The sequence below is a fragment of the Canis lupus genome, chromosome 36 (assembly GCF_048164855.1).
Source record: "Canis lupus baileyi chromosome 36, mCanLup2.hap1, whole genome shotgun sequence".
In the NCBI taxonomy this organism is placed as follows: domain Eukaryota; kingdom Metazoa; phylum Chordata; class Mammalia; order Carnivora; family Canidae; genus Canis; species Canis lupus.
In genome coordinates this window covers 28,579,268-28,595,635 of record NC_132873.1, presented here as the reverse complement: position 1 = coordinate 28,595,635, position 16,368 = coordinate 28,579,268, and the positions used below count along the sequence as shown (strand labels likewise).

At 51.2% G+C, this 16,368-nt stretch overlaps 1 protein-coding gene across 1 annotated transcript; it reads right to left on the bottom strand.

The window, feature by feature from the left end:
- Positions 1-1,965: 1,965 nt before the first annotated feature.
- CAVIN2 (caveolae associated protein 2) lies at positions 1,966-16,008 on the bottom strand. The gene is made up of 2 exons (XM_072813096.1): positions 15,298-16,008; positions 1,966-4,359 (listed from the first exon to the last, which is right to left on the bottom strand). The coding sequence occupies exons 1-2, from the start codon at positions 16,006-16,008 to the stop codon at positions 3,565-3,567; spliced, it is 1,506 nt and encodes a 501-aa protein (XP_072669197.1). The 3' UTR covers positions 1,966-3,564.
- Between the last annotated feature and the right edge of the window lie 360 nt (positions 16,009-16,368).

The window sequence follows — 16,368 nt, the reverse complement described above, 5'->3', positions numbered from 1 at the left end:
ACAGGGACACCTGGGTGGCTCAAGAGCTCAGGGCGTGACCCCGGGGTCCTGGGATCGAGTCCTGCATCGGGCTCCCCGCATGGAGCCTGCTTCTCCCTCTGCCTGGATCTCTGCCTCTCTCTCTCTCTCTGTTTCTCATGAATAAATAATAAATAAAATCTTTGGAAAAAAAAAAAGGAGCATCAAGTCGTTTTGCTAAAGGTGTGACTTCTTAACTGGGACAGTTTGTGTGAAGAGTCAGAATTTTAGAGTCCCACGTGCTGCAGCGCGATGCAGTGCTGCAAAGGTCAAAACCCAGACGAGAAGGCTGGATGTTAAGGATGTCACCCCGCGAGTTGCCTCCGGGCCCTTTAGGACTGAGCTCCCGGCTGCAGAGGTCTTTATCCCGACGCCCAGATGGAGCAGAGATGCGGAGGTCACGGTGCCAATTTCACCTGCAACTTGTGTTGCAGCGTCAGAGGCCTGGTTTTTAGGAAAAGACTTGCGGTTGCTATGGAGCTGTTAATAATGATCGCCGCCTGCCCCTCAATCCCTCCGACTCCCAACCTCCGATATAAAGTCATTTAGTCCTGGGCTGTAGGGCAGTAAACAAACTTGGAAGCGAGAATTAACTGGGCTTGGGCATTCGTGTCTTAGTGTAGGAAATGCCTCTCATCGTGCCCTTTACTCACACTGGCGGCCTGGCTCCGTGGAAGTCGCCTCTAGTCTCTCGACAGTGGACTCAGACGCACGAGCGGTGCTAAAAACAGAAACATTTTGGCTGCCATCATACAATAAATGTGAAAAATCTTTATTTTGTGCAGAATCGGCCTATTGTGTGGAGTTTTTATTTTCATGCATAAAAAAGAAATTCAGTCATACCAGATTCCTAAGTGGAGAGAGGAGAATATTCCTGTTGTGACGTATGCATCTGTATATTTAAAAAAATAAAATAAAATAATAAAATCCGGCAGTAAAGTGACATCTTTGCTATATTTCTGTGAGATTTGTGATCCATGGAACAGACGCTTCTTACTCCTGAATTGTATTTCTGAGATATGGATCTCGGTGCTTATTAATGTACAACCAATCTGTGGGGGGAAAACTAATCCAGTTCTTGAGCTCCAGGCACATAAAGTTAGGAACACGTTATTGGGTGGGTAGAAAGGAGACATATCTAATTTGGGGACTTTGCAGCCTCACCAGTATGCAAATAATTCAACAATAATACAGAATAAATAGCTTCCATTTCCACCACGGCTGCTCTCTCTAATCCCTACAGTGTGTGTTTTCCAACAATTATCTGGCCTAATTCTCTGTTTTATTGCTTAGAATTTTAATGCTTCGAATGTGGAACATAGATGTTTGTCAGTAAAATCTGAAAAGATTTAAGGGTGACTTTTCACTGACATGCAGATAGTTTATGGGAACAAATGGCGTCAGCATTTTTGTAAAGAAAATGTAAACATCACATTAGCCCCGGATCCCCCCGGCTCTTGGGCTGTAGGAAGGGACACCGACCTCATAGAGGGTGACGACGCATGCTTGGGCCCCGAGTGAAATCGAGTCTTCCGCCAGGTGTATGGTGCCGCCCGAGACAAAGGTTTCTCTGTGCGAATAAACTGAGCATACAGTTCAATACATCCGTGTATTTGCAGGGCTATTTAAGGTATTATAAGGTCTGGTACAAAACAATAAAAATGCAGATGGAACTATCAAATTTATCAAGCTGCTGCAATAAATCCAGATGCTCTCCAGAGCTGGCAAGGTGATGTCAAGAAAGTTAAACTTGAAGAATGAGACTTGGATTTCTAAATGAGATCAGGGGAAAAAAGAAAGCAGAGTTAATAGGGGAAATCAAGACGGAAACAGTCAACACTCCAGCTCCGTTTGGGAGAGGGCTTAGAAATCAATTCTTCCTGCTTGTTCTAAAATGGTTCTGCCAAAAAAAAAAAAAAAAAAAAAAAAAAACCCGACACTGTTACAGACTTTTTATTTTTTTGGTTTATTCGGTCTTCTTTAACACAGCCATTGTTAGTTCAACAATCTAACGTTTGGGGTACATTATTGCAAAATGGGGACATAGCTGTGTAGGTTATGCCATCAATATGCCGGTTAATCCTATTTTTCTGTCTATAGCACAAAGTATCGTTTGTTAATACTGTCTTGGATCACTTCTATCTGTACGGTTACTTACGGTGAGTGGCACGGACTAAAGGTAGGAGTTTGCTCCCTGGCACAAGTGTCTCTAAACTAAAATAGTTTCCTTACAACATTAGCATTCTGTAACCAAAAGTAGATAAAGCAGCATTTTAGTAGAGTGTCAGGCCGTAGTAAAAATTAGCCTGTCTGAACAAATGTGCACATATACGTAAACACTAGCATGCTTTTGGAAGAATCATATTAATATTCTGTGAAATTAATACATAAATAAAATATGACCTGGGATGAAATTAGCAGTATGTGCAAAAAAAAAAAAAAAAAAGGAAAAACAGAACCCTTCCCTTCCAAAACCTGATGATTTTTAACATCTTCCAGGCCTACGTTACATCATCCGGAGTGTAAAGGTCATTTCAAAGTTGGAAAACCAGAGAGACTAGTAGGATCCAACTTCCTACAAGAGATAGTGCTTATGAATTTTGAAGATTTATGTTCATTCCAATGTTAATGGGACAACATCCTTTTAAACCTCCTTGGAGAAATATTTGGATTTCGTTTACGAAGAGAAATGCAGCTTCAACACAGTAAAACTATGTTTTTGTGTTTTTTGAAAATATTAGAAAATAAAAATATTGCAAAGATACAACCTATTACTCCTGGCTGTAGGACGCTCTCTAGAATTGCTAGTTAAGGAGTGGAATACTTGAGTTAATGCTGTAAATATTTTATCTCTAAGCACGTAGTTTTTCTCTGGCTTCATTGTCTTTGGCACGCTTCCTTTCCTGTTTCTCTTATTTTCCCACTTCTCCTTCCTTTCTTAGTTTTCTCTCCCTGACAGTCCTGCCTTTTCTACACCTTACTTTCTGATGATTATAATCTTTCCATTTTTTTTCCTTCATTTTCAAGGACACTGGTTACGTGAATAACCAACTGAACCTTCTCTTTCAGCCTTTTTTTTTTTTTTTTACAAAGTTGGGTTTTTCCTGAACACATAGTCACTCTTCAGCCTAAATACACACGTGTATTATACATCACACACTTGAAATGCAATCGTGAGGATTCACGGAGTTCTGTGAGACTCAGCATAGTGCTGGGGCGCTAGTCAGCAAGCTGGTGGAACAGTGAGGAGCGAATCCCGTTCCACGACGAGGATCTTGAGTTGCCTCTGGCTTTCCTCACCCCGTCAAACCGATCAGCGTTTTGCGGCTGCTCCGTTTCTTCTTCTGTGCAGTCTTGGAGCGACTGTACAAACAGAGAGCCTAAGAGCAAGTTGGGAGCGGGGCTCGGACAGGTTGCCCTCGTACAGCGTACAGCTGGGTGGTGCGTGTGCTGCTAGGATGGAGGAGACGACGGCGGCAGGGCCGGGGCGGTGCTGGACACGTGCGGGAGCCGCCCCGGTCCCCCGTCACCGGGCACACGGGAGCATCAGGCGCTCTGGTCCACCTGGAGCACTGCAGGCTGCTCTGGCTCCTCATCCGACCGCTCGGCGCCCTCAGAGGCTAGCAGGTAGCCCCCCTCGTAGCGAACCTTCTGGGCCTGTTCCAGGGCCACCGACTCCTCTTCTTCGTCCTCCCTAGCCGTCAGGTCAGCGTCGCCCTCCAGGCCCGCGTTGGCCCCTCTGGAGGCCGGCCTCCCTGCCTCCCCGCCCTCGCTCTTCCCCTCCGCCGGGGCGCTGGCGAGGGACGTTTGGGAAAGGCCCTTGGCCAAGGAGCTCTGCTCCTGCTCCCCGGCTACCTGGTCACTGCTCCGCGTGGCTTCCCACCTGCTCTCATTTTCCGCGGGGCTCTCGCCCTCCCGGACTTTCTTTCGAACGAAGGTGAGGGGAGAGACCTTGAAGGGGGACCTCTTCCCTGAGGATATCTTCTGGTGATTGGAAGCGAGGGACTTCTTAATCTTCTCTCTCCTCTCTACGGATACGATCTTTGTCCCCAGCTTGTTCATTTTCTTCTCGATGTTCTGGCGAGAAAATGCTTTCTTGAGGCTGTCTACCTTCTGGAGGCCAGACCTTTTCATTTTCTCGGCCCTACTTTCTTCCATCGCTTCCTCCGAGCTGTCTTGCAGGGCCTCCTCGTCGTGGGGCGAGTCGTCACCCGAGGAGAGGTCCACCGTGTGCAAGGTTTCCTCCAGGGACTGGTTGTCCTCGGCAAGCTCCTCCTCGCCTTCCGCCGGCCTGGAAGCTGGCTCTTTCACAAACACGCCGGCAGGGATCTCATTTTCTTCCTGAAAAGATGGACAACGTGGGTTTCAGGTTAATAACAGGTTTCACAAATGGGCCTGAGCTGCTGCAACTGGCGGCAAGTCTCTTTCTGGCACGGGGGGCATGACAAGAAACCAAACGTCTGTGGCTTCAGTTTTCTGGAATACGAAGAGTTAATGCTAAACCGGTCAGGTCATTCCCCGGGGCTGGGGAACAGCCTGCGGGCCGCTGGCAAGGCCTCGATCAGCCACAGGCAGGCGGAAGTGCGCTGTGGTCCTCATAGACCAGGAGGTTGCTTAGATAAAGGAGCTAAAGTAAGTCACTGGGAACCCAACGGCCTCGGTCCTAACGTCCCTCAAGGTCAAATGGCTCTGTTCCTGCCAAAACCCCACTGCAAAAGAGCCTGGTGGCCGAGTCAGAAGATAAAAAGATGGTGGCAAGGGAGAGGCTTGGACAGTCCTCACGCATCAGACACCACGCGGAGCCTTGGTGGGTTCCTCGCCCCGGCCAGGGCTCAGGAAGGAAAGCTCGGCCCACCTCGGTCTCTGCTCAAAACCGCACACTCATTTTTCTGATGATGTGACTTCGGAGTAAGAGACGCCCGGGCCAGCCCCACGGGGGGCCCCAAGCCGCCGACGCCTTGAGGTCTAGGATGCCCTTTGTGGGCCCTGATAAGGAGACGTGGCCTGTCGTGGCCACTCTCCGTGCGGTGAGCAGCAACCCTGAAGTAGCTCATCCGGGCCCTGTTGCCGGCCACGGGGGCTTCCCTGGACAGGAATACTTTGCGCCCCGACCTAGAGCATGGAGTGACGGGGGCTCGGCAGGCGGCCCCTCCCCTGCGCTGTTGCCACACGCCTCTTCCTCGAGCTCCTGGATGCACAGGCGAGGGTGCGTCCCGCCCTGCGTCCCGCCCTGCGTCCCAGGGAGCAGAGCCCCAGACCTTGGCTCCAGCGCGCGAGGGCAATGGTGCCCCAGCACGGCCGGGGGGCAGGTGTCGATGCAGACCTGGCCGCGCAGCATAGGAATCCCTTTCGTTTTTTAAAGTCTTCTTCGAATGCTGGGTAATGAGAGCCAGCCGGCAAGGCGGCCTCACCTTTTCACGCAAAGAAGTGGCACGGGAGAAAGAACGTGGGACGGGGTCTTGGCCGCGCTGCGGAATGGCTGTGTGGCTTTCAGCAAATGACTTAATCTCCGTGGGTCTCAGTTTCTTCCAAATACGAACAGGAGAGTTTGACCCGGATTAGCAGCCTTCAGACTGCACTCCCAGGGGCGCTCGGGGTCCTGCGGGGAGGCCCAGGCGGGCCAGGCTTCAGAGCCTACCCCCACCCTGGCCTCAACCACAGCTTCCGTGTCCGGATCATGTTGTGGACTAACCCTCAGGCTGAGAAGTGACCAGATTTTGTGCATTTAAAAGTCTATCTGGGGTCCACACTTCATGTAAAGGTCATGGTAACAGCAACAATTCCCCTTCATCTTGCAATTTTGATTGACCGAAAAGTAACACTGGGGTTATGATCAAACGCATGCATATTTTTTCGCTTTGTGCTTACAAAAACGAAATGAACGAAGTTCGATATAGGGAAACGTCAAAGTCCCTCTCCTGATGAACCACTGAACGGTCGAACGGTCATACTCTGTGAAGACGCAGCCCCGGGGCTCCCCCTCACACACACATACTCCTACCACAGTCCTTTCCGTAGATTGGTTGGAAATGAAAGATGAAGTCTTGGGTAGAGGTAAACGGCAGAAAATCTGGTCAAATAGACTCTCTCTTAGAGTAAAGAGATTACAGATTCTGTTTCCCAAATCTCTCTCCACAACCGCCAATTTCGAATGTCATAGGAAGTGAGTCAGGAACACAGGGTAAGAGACAAAGTAAAACAATGGAAAAGAGGGATCCCTGGGTGGCTCAGCGGTTTGGCGCCTGCCCTTGGCCTAGGGCGTGATCCTGGAGACCCGGGATCGAGTCCCACGTCGGGCTCCCGGTGCATGGAGTCTGCCTCTCTCTCTCTCTCTCTGTGACTATCATAAATAAATAAAAATTAAAAAAAAAAAAACAATGGAAAGGGGTATGGGATTCCCATGAGTCGTTCATGACACAGTTGCTCCAGGGAGCAACTTTCCTATGTTGCAGGTCTCAACTCGCTTCTGTTTCGCGGGCCTGTACTCTCCACGAGGGTGGCCGCTTTGGTCTCTCGCTCACTGCTGGGCCCAGCAACTGGCATACTTCGTGGCAGCTCAACAGCCATTTGCTGAGTGAGCGCACGCCTGTTGGGTAAGGGGGCTTTCCCAGGCTTTCCCAGCAAGCCGCGCAGGTGGCCCTACCCGCTGGGGACTACAAGGGAATGGGCTTAGCTCTGTGTCTAGAAGGAAGTTCGTTGATCACAGCTGCCATCGGGAAATGACATTAGGGAAGCGTGCGGTCAGGTGAGCCAGCGACGTGTGGGAGGCATACGCTGCACAGGGGGGGCAGCTGGCAGATGCTGGGAGATCCACGGAACTCCACTTGTGTTTTTTTTTTTTTTTTTTTAAGATTGTCCTCATTTATTTGAGCGAGAGAGAGCAGAATAAGAGAGAGCAAGCAAGCACATGAGCAGAGGGGGAGGGAGAAGCAGATGCCCCATGGGGCAAGGAGCCTGCCTGCCTTGGGACTCGATCCCAGGACCCCGGGACCCCAGGACCCTGGGATCGTGACCTGAGCTGAAGGTGATGCTTAACCGACCAAGCCACCCTGGCGCCCCCAAACCCACAGACTCTTTGTGCGATGCTGGGACATTGATACAAGAGCTCTTAGGCCAACTATGAAAATAAACACGGCGGGAGCAGACAGAGTCCAGAATGAGCCGGATGTGTGTTTATAAAGCTAGAAACAAGTGAGACGTGTCTTTTTGACTTAACTGCTTTATGTTTCTTTGTCACTTTAATTACTGGAGCAGCGGTTTGTGTTCTGTCTACCGGGCGGCGTTTATTCTGTGGCTGCCCGGGGCTCCAGTCTGAGGCCGAAGGCCTTCCCTTCACCCAGGAATCTGCGGGTGTCCACACACACGCGGGGCCTACTTGTCCATTGTGTGTCTTTAGAAGCAGAAAGATATGGACACTCCTCAAAATCTCTATTGCTTCCGCAGAGTGCACACACCATGCTGGACTCTGAAGTGGCCGGGGGTGGAGGGTGATAACCGGCTGGCATTTGGGGCAGGAGATCTTCTGGAAGCGCATGGGCCCCAGTGCCCAGCCCTGCACATGGGCCCTGCCCCCCGACACACACCTCCTGGAAACACTTGGCAGCGCACCTGTCTGCAGGTGACAGGCACTTCCCTCCAGCCTCCTGGCCTCACGTTTTTGATCTGCCTTAGGAGATGTAGGAATCTCTTACAGATTCCCTAGTGACGGCTCCCTGGGGGGGTGGGGGGGGCAAGTCCACGCCCTCGGCCCCGTCAGCCCCCCCAGTTACTCCCGTAGGCCTCTAGGTCTGCGACCCCTAATACGGCAGTAGGAACCCCATGGGCTGCGCTGCTCTCTTGGGCCCGTCCACCGAGCAGGGCTCCCCGAGCAGCTGCTTGCCCTACAGACTTACTGTCAAAAAGGTCCTGAGCCGCCGCTCTGCAGCTGCTGCGGGTTCTGACCGTTCACAAGAGCCCTTAGGAGTTCTAGGAGAACTAAGGAGCACCCTCCAAGCACGCACGAGCGATGGGCTTGCAGCCCGGGACGAGAGGAGGGACGCAGAGAACTCTCGAGGAGGGCACGGTGCTCCTCACACTCTGGCTTGTTTGCTACTTAGATTGGTTCTCGGGAACCAACTGTCCCAGGTGTGCATGTGGATCCCAACGCAGAGAACCTTGCCCACCTGCCGAGGGCCTCTTGGGTTGGAGCTCCTGGAAGCTGATCCTTGCACGTATGTAGAAGAATACGCTTGAGAAGAGAAGGCCACCCTACGACCCGAGTTAGACAAGGAAGCCGAGAGTAAAAGCTTGAACAAGGCGAGAGAAGCGAGCGGTTCGTGCTTGTGTGTCCCTAACTCATCATCCCTGTTGGTAGAAGAAACGGGCTAGGGCTGTCACAGTCCCGCAGGGATGTGGTGACATCCGGAAGGGATGGGAGGACCGTAAATCTGTGTCCGTGGGATGCTTTATCCAGTAATCTCTAAATACTAGTTATTAAAATGGAACTATGCCCACCTGACATTCTGATTTATAGGTCTCTTTTACACATTGATGGTTTTCTCCAATTTGTGTTTCTGAGCTATAGATTGCCAAGTGGATAAAGCCATTGATTAGAACTGCACCCCGAAGGCAGCTGTCGGTAGAATCAGCAAGTCATAAGAATAAAATGCATTAGTTATAATCCCTGAGCAGTCTTTCACATTGAGGAGGATTTAAAAGTTTCATTATTTTTCAGTGTTATCAAGGGTTCAATTCTTTTTTAAGATCACACTGGTTAGGTGTTCTTTGTTACCCACACACCAACCCCCCTCCCCCAAAACGGAAAACAAATCATTCCGAATTATTTAAAAGCTGATGCCGAAAACCCAGTAAACATGAACTTTGTCATAGCGGGAACAGTGTTTGTTTTTCTTTACCCTTTTTGCAATTCGACTCCGTAATTGCTATTATTAATAAAATGAAAGCTTGCTAGTCACTTTCAGAAACAGAGCCTCTGCTTCTTTGATTAAAAAAAAAAAAAAAAAACAAACGAGTTTACACTAAACTATTATTAGGGTACTTTCCAGATCCAAGATACTTGATTTGGTGATATTAATATAAATCCCACGAAAAATAATTAACACAGTGCAGAAGAGATCTCCTAGAGGATTAAATGCCAAACATGTTTCGTGCAAGGATCCAAACTATAGGACCTGAGCAGCTCTGGAGAATGTTTTTCATTCACTCAATTCTAACAGACCCAGATCACAAAACAATGGGGGCGGCAACATTTACGGGGAAGGGCTGCATCTGAGCAACAGTCCAGTTTTTCCATAAATAAGAGAAAGGAATGATTCTCTTGAAGGAACAATAATCAGTTATTCACTTAACATGCCTGAGGCAGTGCTCACATTCAGTAAGTGCAAATAATAATAAGAGCTAGTATTTTGTTTATCTCAGAAACCAAAAGGATAAGTCGCGCATCGAAACCAGTGCGCCCTCACGGGGACGTTCATCGACGGGACACCCACATGGTGAGCTGTCACATAAAGGGGCCTTGGATTTTCTGTATTCCCGGTTCTTCGACATCCGTAATATCTGTAATAATTTAGCAACTTTCAGAGCAGTGGCTTTGGATAGAGGAAGTAGGGTCTTTAAAAAAGAAATCAGCTTTAAAATAGTCTGAAGATGTTACACTTTTAGCACTTTTCTCAAAACCTGATCTCATCGAGAGAAGCCAAATGATGAATATTTGAACACATTTATAGGCCTGATCCTCCACGAATGTATCCATAGCAAACACCCAACCTCTACTCTTTTCACCCAATTTCACAATTTTATGTGGTTGAAAGTGTAAGCTGTCCATGAGTACGCTCATTTTGTTCCCTAGATTTGAAATCATTCCCAAGCCGCTCTTTCATATAATCATGACTAAGACCTTCTGGCATAAGTGGCCACCACACCCTCCCGGCCAGTTCCCTGTGAAATTCTAGGCTCTTCAATCAACAGAGAAAATTCCCTTTTGAGGGTAAATTCACTGATTTTCTGTATAAATTCTATTCTTAGGGAAAGGTGGCCCTACGCACCGGCAAAACAAGCATCAGTCTTATTGTTAGTCTTTCGCATTTGCTTTTTGATCGCCAATCCCTCTGAGTCTTATTTCATTTATACTGGGTCCTATCACAGTATTTTGAGTTCCAACATTGACCTTAAGCTATTGTAAAATAATGTAAAAAAGGAAAGCTGCTAAGTTTAACAAGGATCTTACAATTTGTTTCATTGCTCAAAGAGAGATGAACATTCTCCAGTTTTAGATACTCCTGGCTATAATTTGAGGTAATTGCGAAAGGCACCAGAGTCTGTAAAGCCACGAGGATGTGGTAAGTTCAGCATACATTTGAATAAATAAATAAATATTTAAGATTTTATTTATTTATTCATGAGAGACACAGAAAGAGGCAGAGACCCAGGCAGAGGGAGAAGCAGGCTCCATGCAGGGAGCCCCATGGGGGACTCGATCCCAGGACTCGGGGGTCACACCCTGAGCCAAAGGTAGATGCTCAACCACTGAGCCACCCAAGGGCCCCTAAATAATTTATTTAACTTATATTTATTTACTTTTTAAAATATTTTATTTGAGAGCGAGAGCGAGAGAAAGAGCATGAACGGTGGGGAGGGGCAGAGGGAGAGGGAGAAGCAGACGCCCGCTGAGCACGGAGCCTGTAACGGGGCTTGATCCCAGTACCCCAAGATCATGACTTGAGCTGAAGGTAGAGGTTCAACCACCTGAGCCACCTAGGTGCCCAATGAATAATTTATTTTAAATAGGACAAAGTTTGGGGTTTACAAAAATGCTGACGTGTAAGGACCTCGTAGACAAACCAACTGAGCGACCAACCAAACGGCACCTACAGATCTCGGAGGACACAACAGGACTTTACTAGAAACCTAATCCTCTGAACACTATCGTACTAAATATGCTCAAGTAAAGTGACAGATTTTCTTTCCTCTCTCTCTCTCTCTCTTTTTTTTAATTTTCACATCAATTGTTTTTGTCTTAAATTAGAAAACCAATGAGTTTAGCAAGGGAAAGTCTAGCATGGGGTTCAACTGGACTGAAAATGACAAACTACTTATAGGGTGGTACCTGGTATATTATCTGCCCTCCTTACTCTCTTACCCACCCTCTGCCACTCTGTGAAAACTACTGCCACCGGCAGGGTCTATTTTGGGTAGGCCCTTTGGGCAGAGTCCTTTGCTCTCATGGTGTGTTGGGGGCACACAACTGATTTCAATACGGAAGTTATCGTACAATGTATGGCAGGGAGTCGAAGAGTGTGGGTGCGTAGGTGTCTTTTCATAAATCCCATAAGCATAACTGTTTTAAGATCCCGAGTAGGGTGGGGTCATTTTTTACTCAAGAGCCATATATCGAACCAAGCAGAAGGATGGCCTCCACTCTGTGCCAGGGCATTTCAGATCCGCCCAGAAAGAGCTTCTACTCCTTGAGGTCCTACACCACGCCAGTCACTTAGCATTCTAAATAGGTTCTTCCTTTTATTCCTCATCCTGTAAGAGAGCTAGGAAAGGAGCCTTCATGTGTAAAAGCACACGGTGAAATCAATTTTATGTTGAGATCACATCCCGGCCTCATGGCCTGCTTACCAAGTAACGTCAAACAAGAGACAGACGTCCTTGAATCTCAGCATCATCATCTGTGAATTGGGGACAAATGAGATGATGCACAGAAAGCCACTTAGAGCATGCAGGGATTACTAACAGGGCTCAAAAATATTTTGTTCCTATTAATATCCTCAGTGTACAGATGAGAAAACAGAAGCTTGGAGAAGCTACAAAGTGTGCACAAGATCACATATTTGGCAAGTGGTGAAACTAGAATATGAACCGGTGTCTATGGGACAAAATATAGCTTCTCAACCCTGAACCTGGAGCACTTTCCAGCACAAGTTAGTATTTCATCCACTGGCACAATTACTACCGTGGAAACCCTACTTTATGAGAAAGAACAACCCTGCCATGAAGAGACTGCACCTGTAGTTGTTTGTTTGTTTTCAAAATAATCATCTTACAATGTCTTGAGAGTTGAGGTTACTAATATCCTTCAGGCTACTGATGGGTCTTCCATGGCTTAAAAAAGGTCCGGTTCCTTGACTTTAGTCCCTTGTCTCCTAAACTGTTCTTTCAAAAAATAAAAATAAAAATAAATAAAAATAACAAAAGTGTCCTGGGGCACCTGGGTGGGTCAGTTAGTTAAACATCTCCTTGAGCTCCCGTCATGATGCCGGGTCCTGGGACTGAGCCCTGCATCGGGCTCCCTGCTCAGGGGGGGAGCCTGCTTCTTTCTCCCTCTGCCTCTCCCACTCCCCCTACTTGTGCTCTCTCTCTCTCTCTGTGAAATAAATAAATATCTTAAAAAAAAAAAAAGCGTCCTTTGGGGCTGCTTGCTAAGAGGTGCAGAATGGGGCCTGAATCCGTTGCTTTGGATTCTCTTAGCTGCCACCTGGTCTCGAGCACCGCCGTTGCGCCCTTCACTCACTCTATGGGAGCTCCTACCATCTCTGGCTACAATTTCACACCTGTCAACCCGATGTGGCAAAACAGGAGACCGTGGTGGGCTCAACAGCGGCCCAAGCCTTTAAGTTCCCCAACCGTTGTTTTTTTTTTTTTTAAGTCAGATTTAGAATTCTCTTGAATTTTTAGTCACGTAACTTCTCCATCCCTGTCCCCAATATCTACAGAGCATCCGTGGCAAAATGAAACATAAATCGATCGCGACGAATTATGATTTCCCTCCGAGAGGTGCTTCCCTCACCCCCTGATCTAATGGACAGAGGACAAGAGATAATCTCCCTGATTCACATGGGAAGGAGGAAAATTTCCTTTGATGACTCAGATTTAAGCATGTCCGTACAAGTTTGGTTTTGTTTGGAGACCAGTATTTAATTTAGAAATGCCTTGAGAGCTGAGATTCCGAATATCTCTTAGGCTAATAAAGTAAGGATCTTCCATAGCTTAAGAAAGGCGCAGTCACTGTATCTCTTTTCGGTTCATCTGGTGCATGGAAAGCTATTCCATTTGCATGACAAGCTAAAAACCGTCTGGGCTGCAAAAGCCTGCGAGGTATAGGAGGACATCAGCTGCCTGAAGCTTTACATCAAGCGCAATTTGGGGAGGACAAAAAAGCAGCCAGATGAGTCTTTCCTTTTATGGCGGGAAGGAGGCTTAGGTTCTAACTTGGCAGAGCAGATTCATTTAGAAAAAAGAAGGCTCCCTCGGTTTAAATTCCAATTTCTAAATCTCCCCTGGGAGATGAAGGCTCTTCTTGTGTGCCTTTCACAATCAAACAGTTGGTTATAGCCTCTCCCATGCACGGCTTTGAAATCCTCCCCTATTCACATGGTCACAGGGAGCCGGCCCCGGGGCAGGGTCGCACTTGCTTCCTGGGCTCCGCTGCAGGCCTGGCCGCGGTCCACAGGGCGGAAGGGCCTCCCCAGTGGGCAGGGCTGCCCTGGGGCTCACAGGTGCCCACGCGGCCGAACAAGGGCCCCACGCAATCTCCCTGTCCCCAGATACCCTCTTGCCACATTAATTGCATCACTGATGCATTAAAAAAAAAAAAATTAAGTGGCCTTTTTCTTCTAAGGCAACCATTGAAAAGAGAAAAATATTGAAGACCAGCCTTTGTAACTAGAGCTGATAACCCCGCTCGGATTTCGCCTTCCAGTCGGCCTTTCCCGAGGTGGTGAGACCCGAACCTCCCGCGCCTGTGGGGAGTTTTGCTAGAGAGTAGCAAAGACTGCTTCGGCCAAAAGAATCTTAAAGGAAGGGACTAGTTCAAGTCTAAGGGCCTTGGTCTTCAGTACTTGGTCAACGCTTAAAACGGTCCTGAGTTTGACCTCTTGGTTAAAAACAGAAAAACAACAAACAAACCCAACTGACACCATCATCTCATTTGGAAGCCCGCACAGAGTGAATAAACGGCCTCGGAGGGGGATCCCTGGGGGGCTCGGCGGTTTGGCACCTGCCTTAGGCCCAGGGCCTGATCCTGGGGTCCCGGGATTGAGTCCCACATTGGCCTCCCTTTGTGGAGCCTGCTTCTCCCTCTGCCTGTGTCTCTGCTACCTGCCCCCCCGCCCCCCGTCTGTCATGAATAAATAAATAAAATCTAAAAAAAGGAATTAAGAAGTTCCTGATCATAGACTCATTTACTTGCAAACAAAACAAAAAAACAGCCTTGGAGTTACCGAGCCCTGTGCGGTTCACAGCTGCGCTCAGAGCCCTGGGTTCCTAATGCAGAAAGACAGGTGAGGGTGGCCAGGGCATGTGCACCTGCTCGCCCTCCCCTCCTGTGTGGGACACATCTAGGTGGCCCTGGCCTGCTACGCCCTGGGCCTGGCCCTATGTGCAGGTTCCATGCACGGACTGGTGCTGCTGGCAGGTGGAGATGGCAGGCAGGGATGGCAGGTGGGGAAAGGGTGTCAAGGGTGCTGTCCTGGCAGGTGGGGACGGCAGGTGGGGCAAGAGAGGATGGCAGGCAGGGATGGCAGGTGGGAACAGCAGGTGGGGACAGCAGGTGGGGAAGGGGCATCAAGGGTGCAGTCCTAGCAGGTTGGGACGGCAGGTGGGGTAAGAGAGGATGGCAGGCAGGGATGGCAGGTGGGGACGGCAGGTGGGGACAGCAGGTGGGGAAGGGGCATCAAGGGTGCAGTCCTAGCAGGTGGGGACGGCAGGTGGGGTAAGAGAGGATGGCAGGCAGGGATGGCAGGCAGGGACGGCAGGTGGGGACAGCAGGTGGGGCAGGAGAGGATGGCAGGCAGGGACGGCAGGTGGGGAAAGGGTGTCAAGGGTGCTGTCCTGGCAGGTGGGGACGGCAGGTGGGCAAGAGAGGATGGCAGGCAGGGATGGCAGGTGGGAACGGCAGGTGGGGACAGCAGGTGGGGAAGGGGCATCAAGGGTGCAGTCCTAGCAGGTGGGGACGGCAGGTGGGGTAAGAGAGGATGGCAGGCAGGGATGGCAGGCAGGGACGGCAGGTGGGGACAGCAGGTGGGGCAGGAGAGGATGGCAGGCAGGGACGGCAGGTGGGGACGGCAGGTGGGGATGGCAAGTGGGGACGGGGCATCGAGGGCGCGGCCCTGGCAGGAGGGGAGGGCAGGCGGGGCAGGTGGGGACAGCAAGTGGAGACGGCAGGCAGGGACTGCAGGTGGGGCAGGTGGGGACGGCCAGTGGGGACGGGGCGTCGAGGTGGGGCCCTGGGGGGCTGAGGGGCTGGGGGGCGGGGGCCGGGGCGGGCCGAGGACTGACCTGGAAGACGAGCACGCGGAAGCGGCGGCGCGCGAGCAGCCGCGCGTGCTGATGCTGCAGCCGGGCCACCTGCGCGCCCCGCCGCTCCACGCGCTCGCGGACGGCCTGGGCCTGGGCGCTCAGCCCGCGGGCCTGCCGCAGGAGCCCGGCCACCGCGCCGTCCGTGGCCGCCTGGCGGGCGCAGAGGTCGCCCAGGTCGCCGCGCACGCGGCCCACCGAGCCCTCCAGGCCCGCCTGCCGCCGCCCGAGGTCGCGCTGGCCCCGCCGCACGGCGTCCAGCATGCCGGCCAGCTGGTCCAGCAGCGCGAGCACCGTCACGGCGCTCACCTGCGCGGCGCCCACCTGCGCGGAGCCCCAGGGCGCGTCCCCCGGGGCCCCCGGGCGCGGGCGGCGGCTCGGCGTGGGCGGCGCGGGCGCGGGCGCGGGGCCGGGGCTGGCGGGCCTCTCCTGCCACGGGGCGGGCCCCGGGTGCCGGCTGTCCTCGGCGGCGGCCAGGTGCTCCCCCATGGCGGGGGGCGGGGGGCGGGGGGCGGGGGCCCCGGGGTGCGGGCCTCTCGGGCGGCAGCGGGCCTGGAGCGCAGGGCGGGGGCTCAGCCCGGCACCAACTGGCCGGGGCGCGGCGTTCCCGCGGCTCTTAAAGGCCCTGCTCCGGGGCGGGGAGGGATGGGGGGGCGAGGGCCCCGGCCCAGAGCCGCTGGGGCCCCGGAGCATGCACGCCCTTCCTAACCCGCTCCCCTGGCACGGGCCCTTTCCTGCAGGCTCAGCTTTGCTTTCCTAGCGCTCTCTCCCTTCAGAAAAGCGGTTCAGGCCCATATTTCCATCATGACTTCATCCAGAGGCGGAGAAAAACACGCTGGCTTGGCTCAGCTCCACAGCCTCCCGTTGGCTACGGCCAGTAAACTTTTCTCTGGCTGTTGTGCTGCAGATGCAACACAGAGCGCCTGTGCGTGTGCCTGTGCCTGTGCCTGTGCCTGTGTGTGTGCGTGTGTGTGTGAGAGAGAGAGACCTGGCTGCTCTGCTGCGGATGCAACACAGAGCACCTGTGCCTGTGCCTGTGCATGTGCATGCGCG

Bases quoted from the DNA above. Each gene is read 5' to 3' on its own strand.
- CAVIN2 (XM_072813096.1), bottom strand. From the start codon at position 16,008: ATGCTCCGGGGCCCCAGCGGCTCTGGGCCGGGGCCCTCGCCCCCCCAT. The intron at 4,360-15,297 runs GTCAGTCCTCGG...CCATCTTTTCAG, and splicing joins TCCGCGTGCTCGTCTTCCAG to GAAGAAAATGAGATCCCTGC.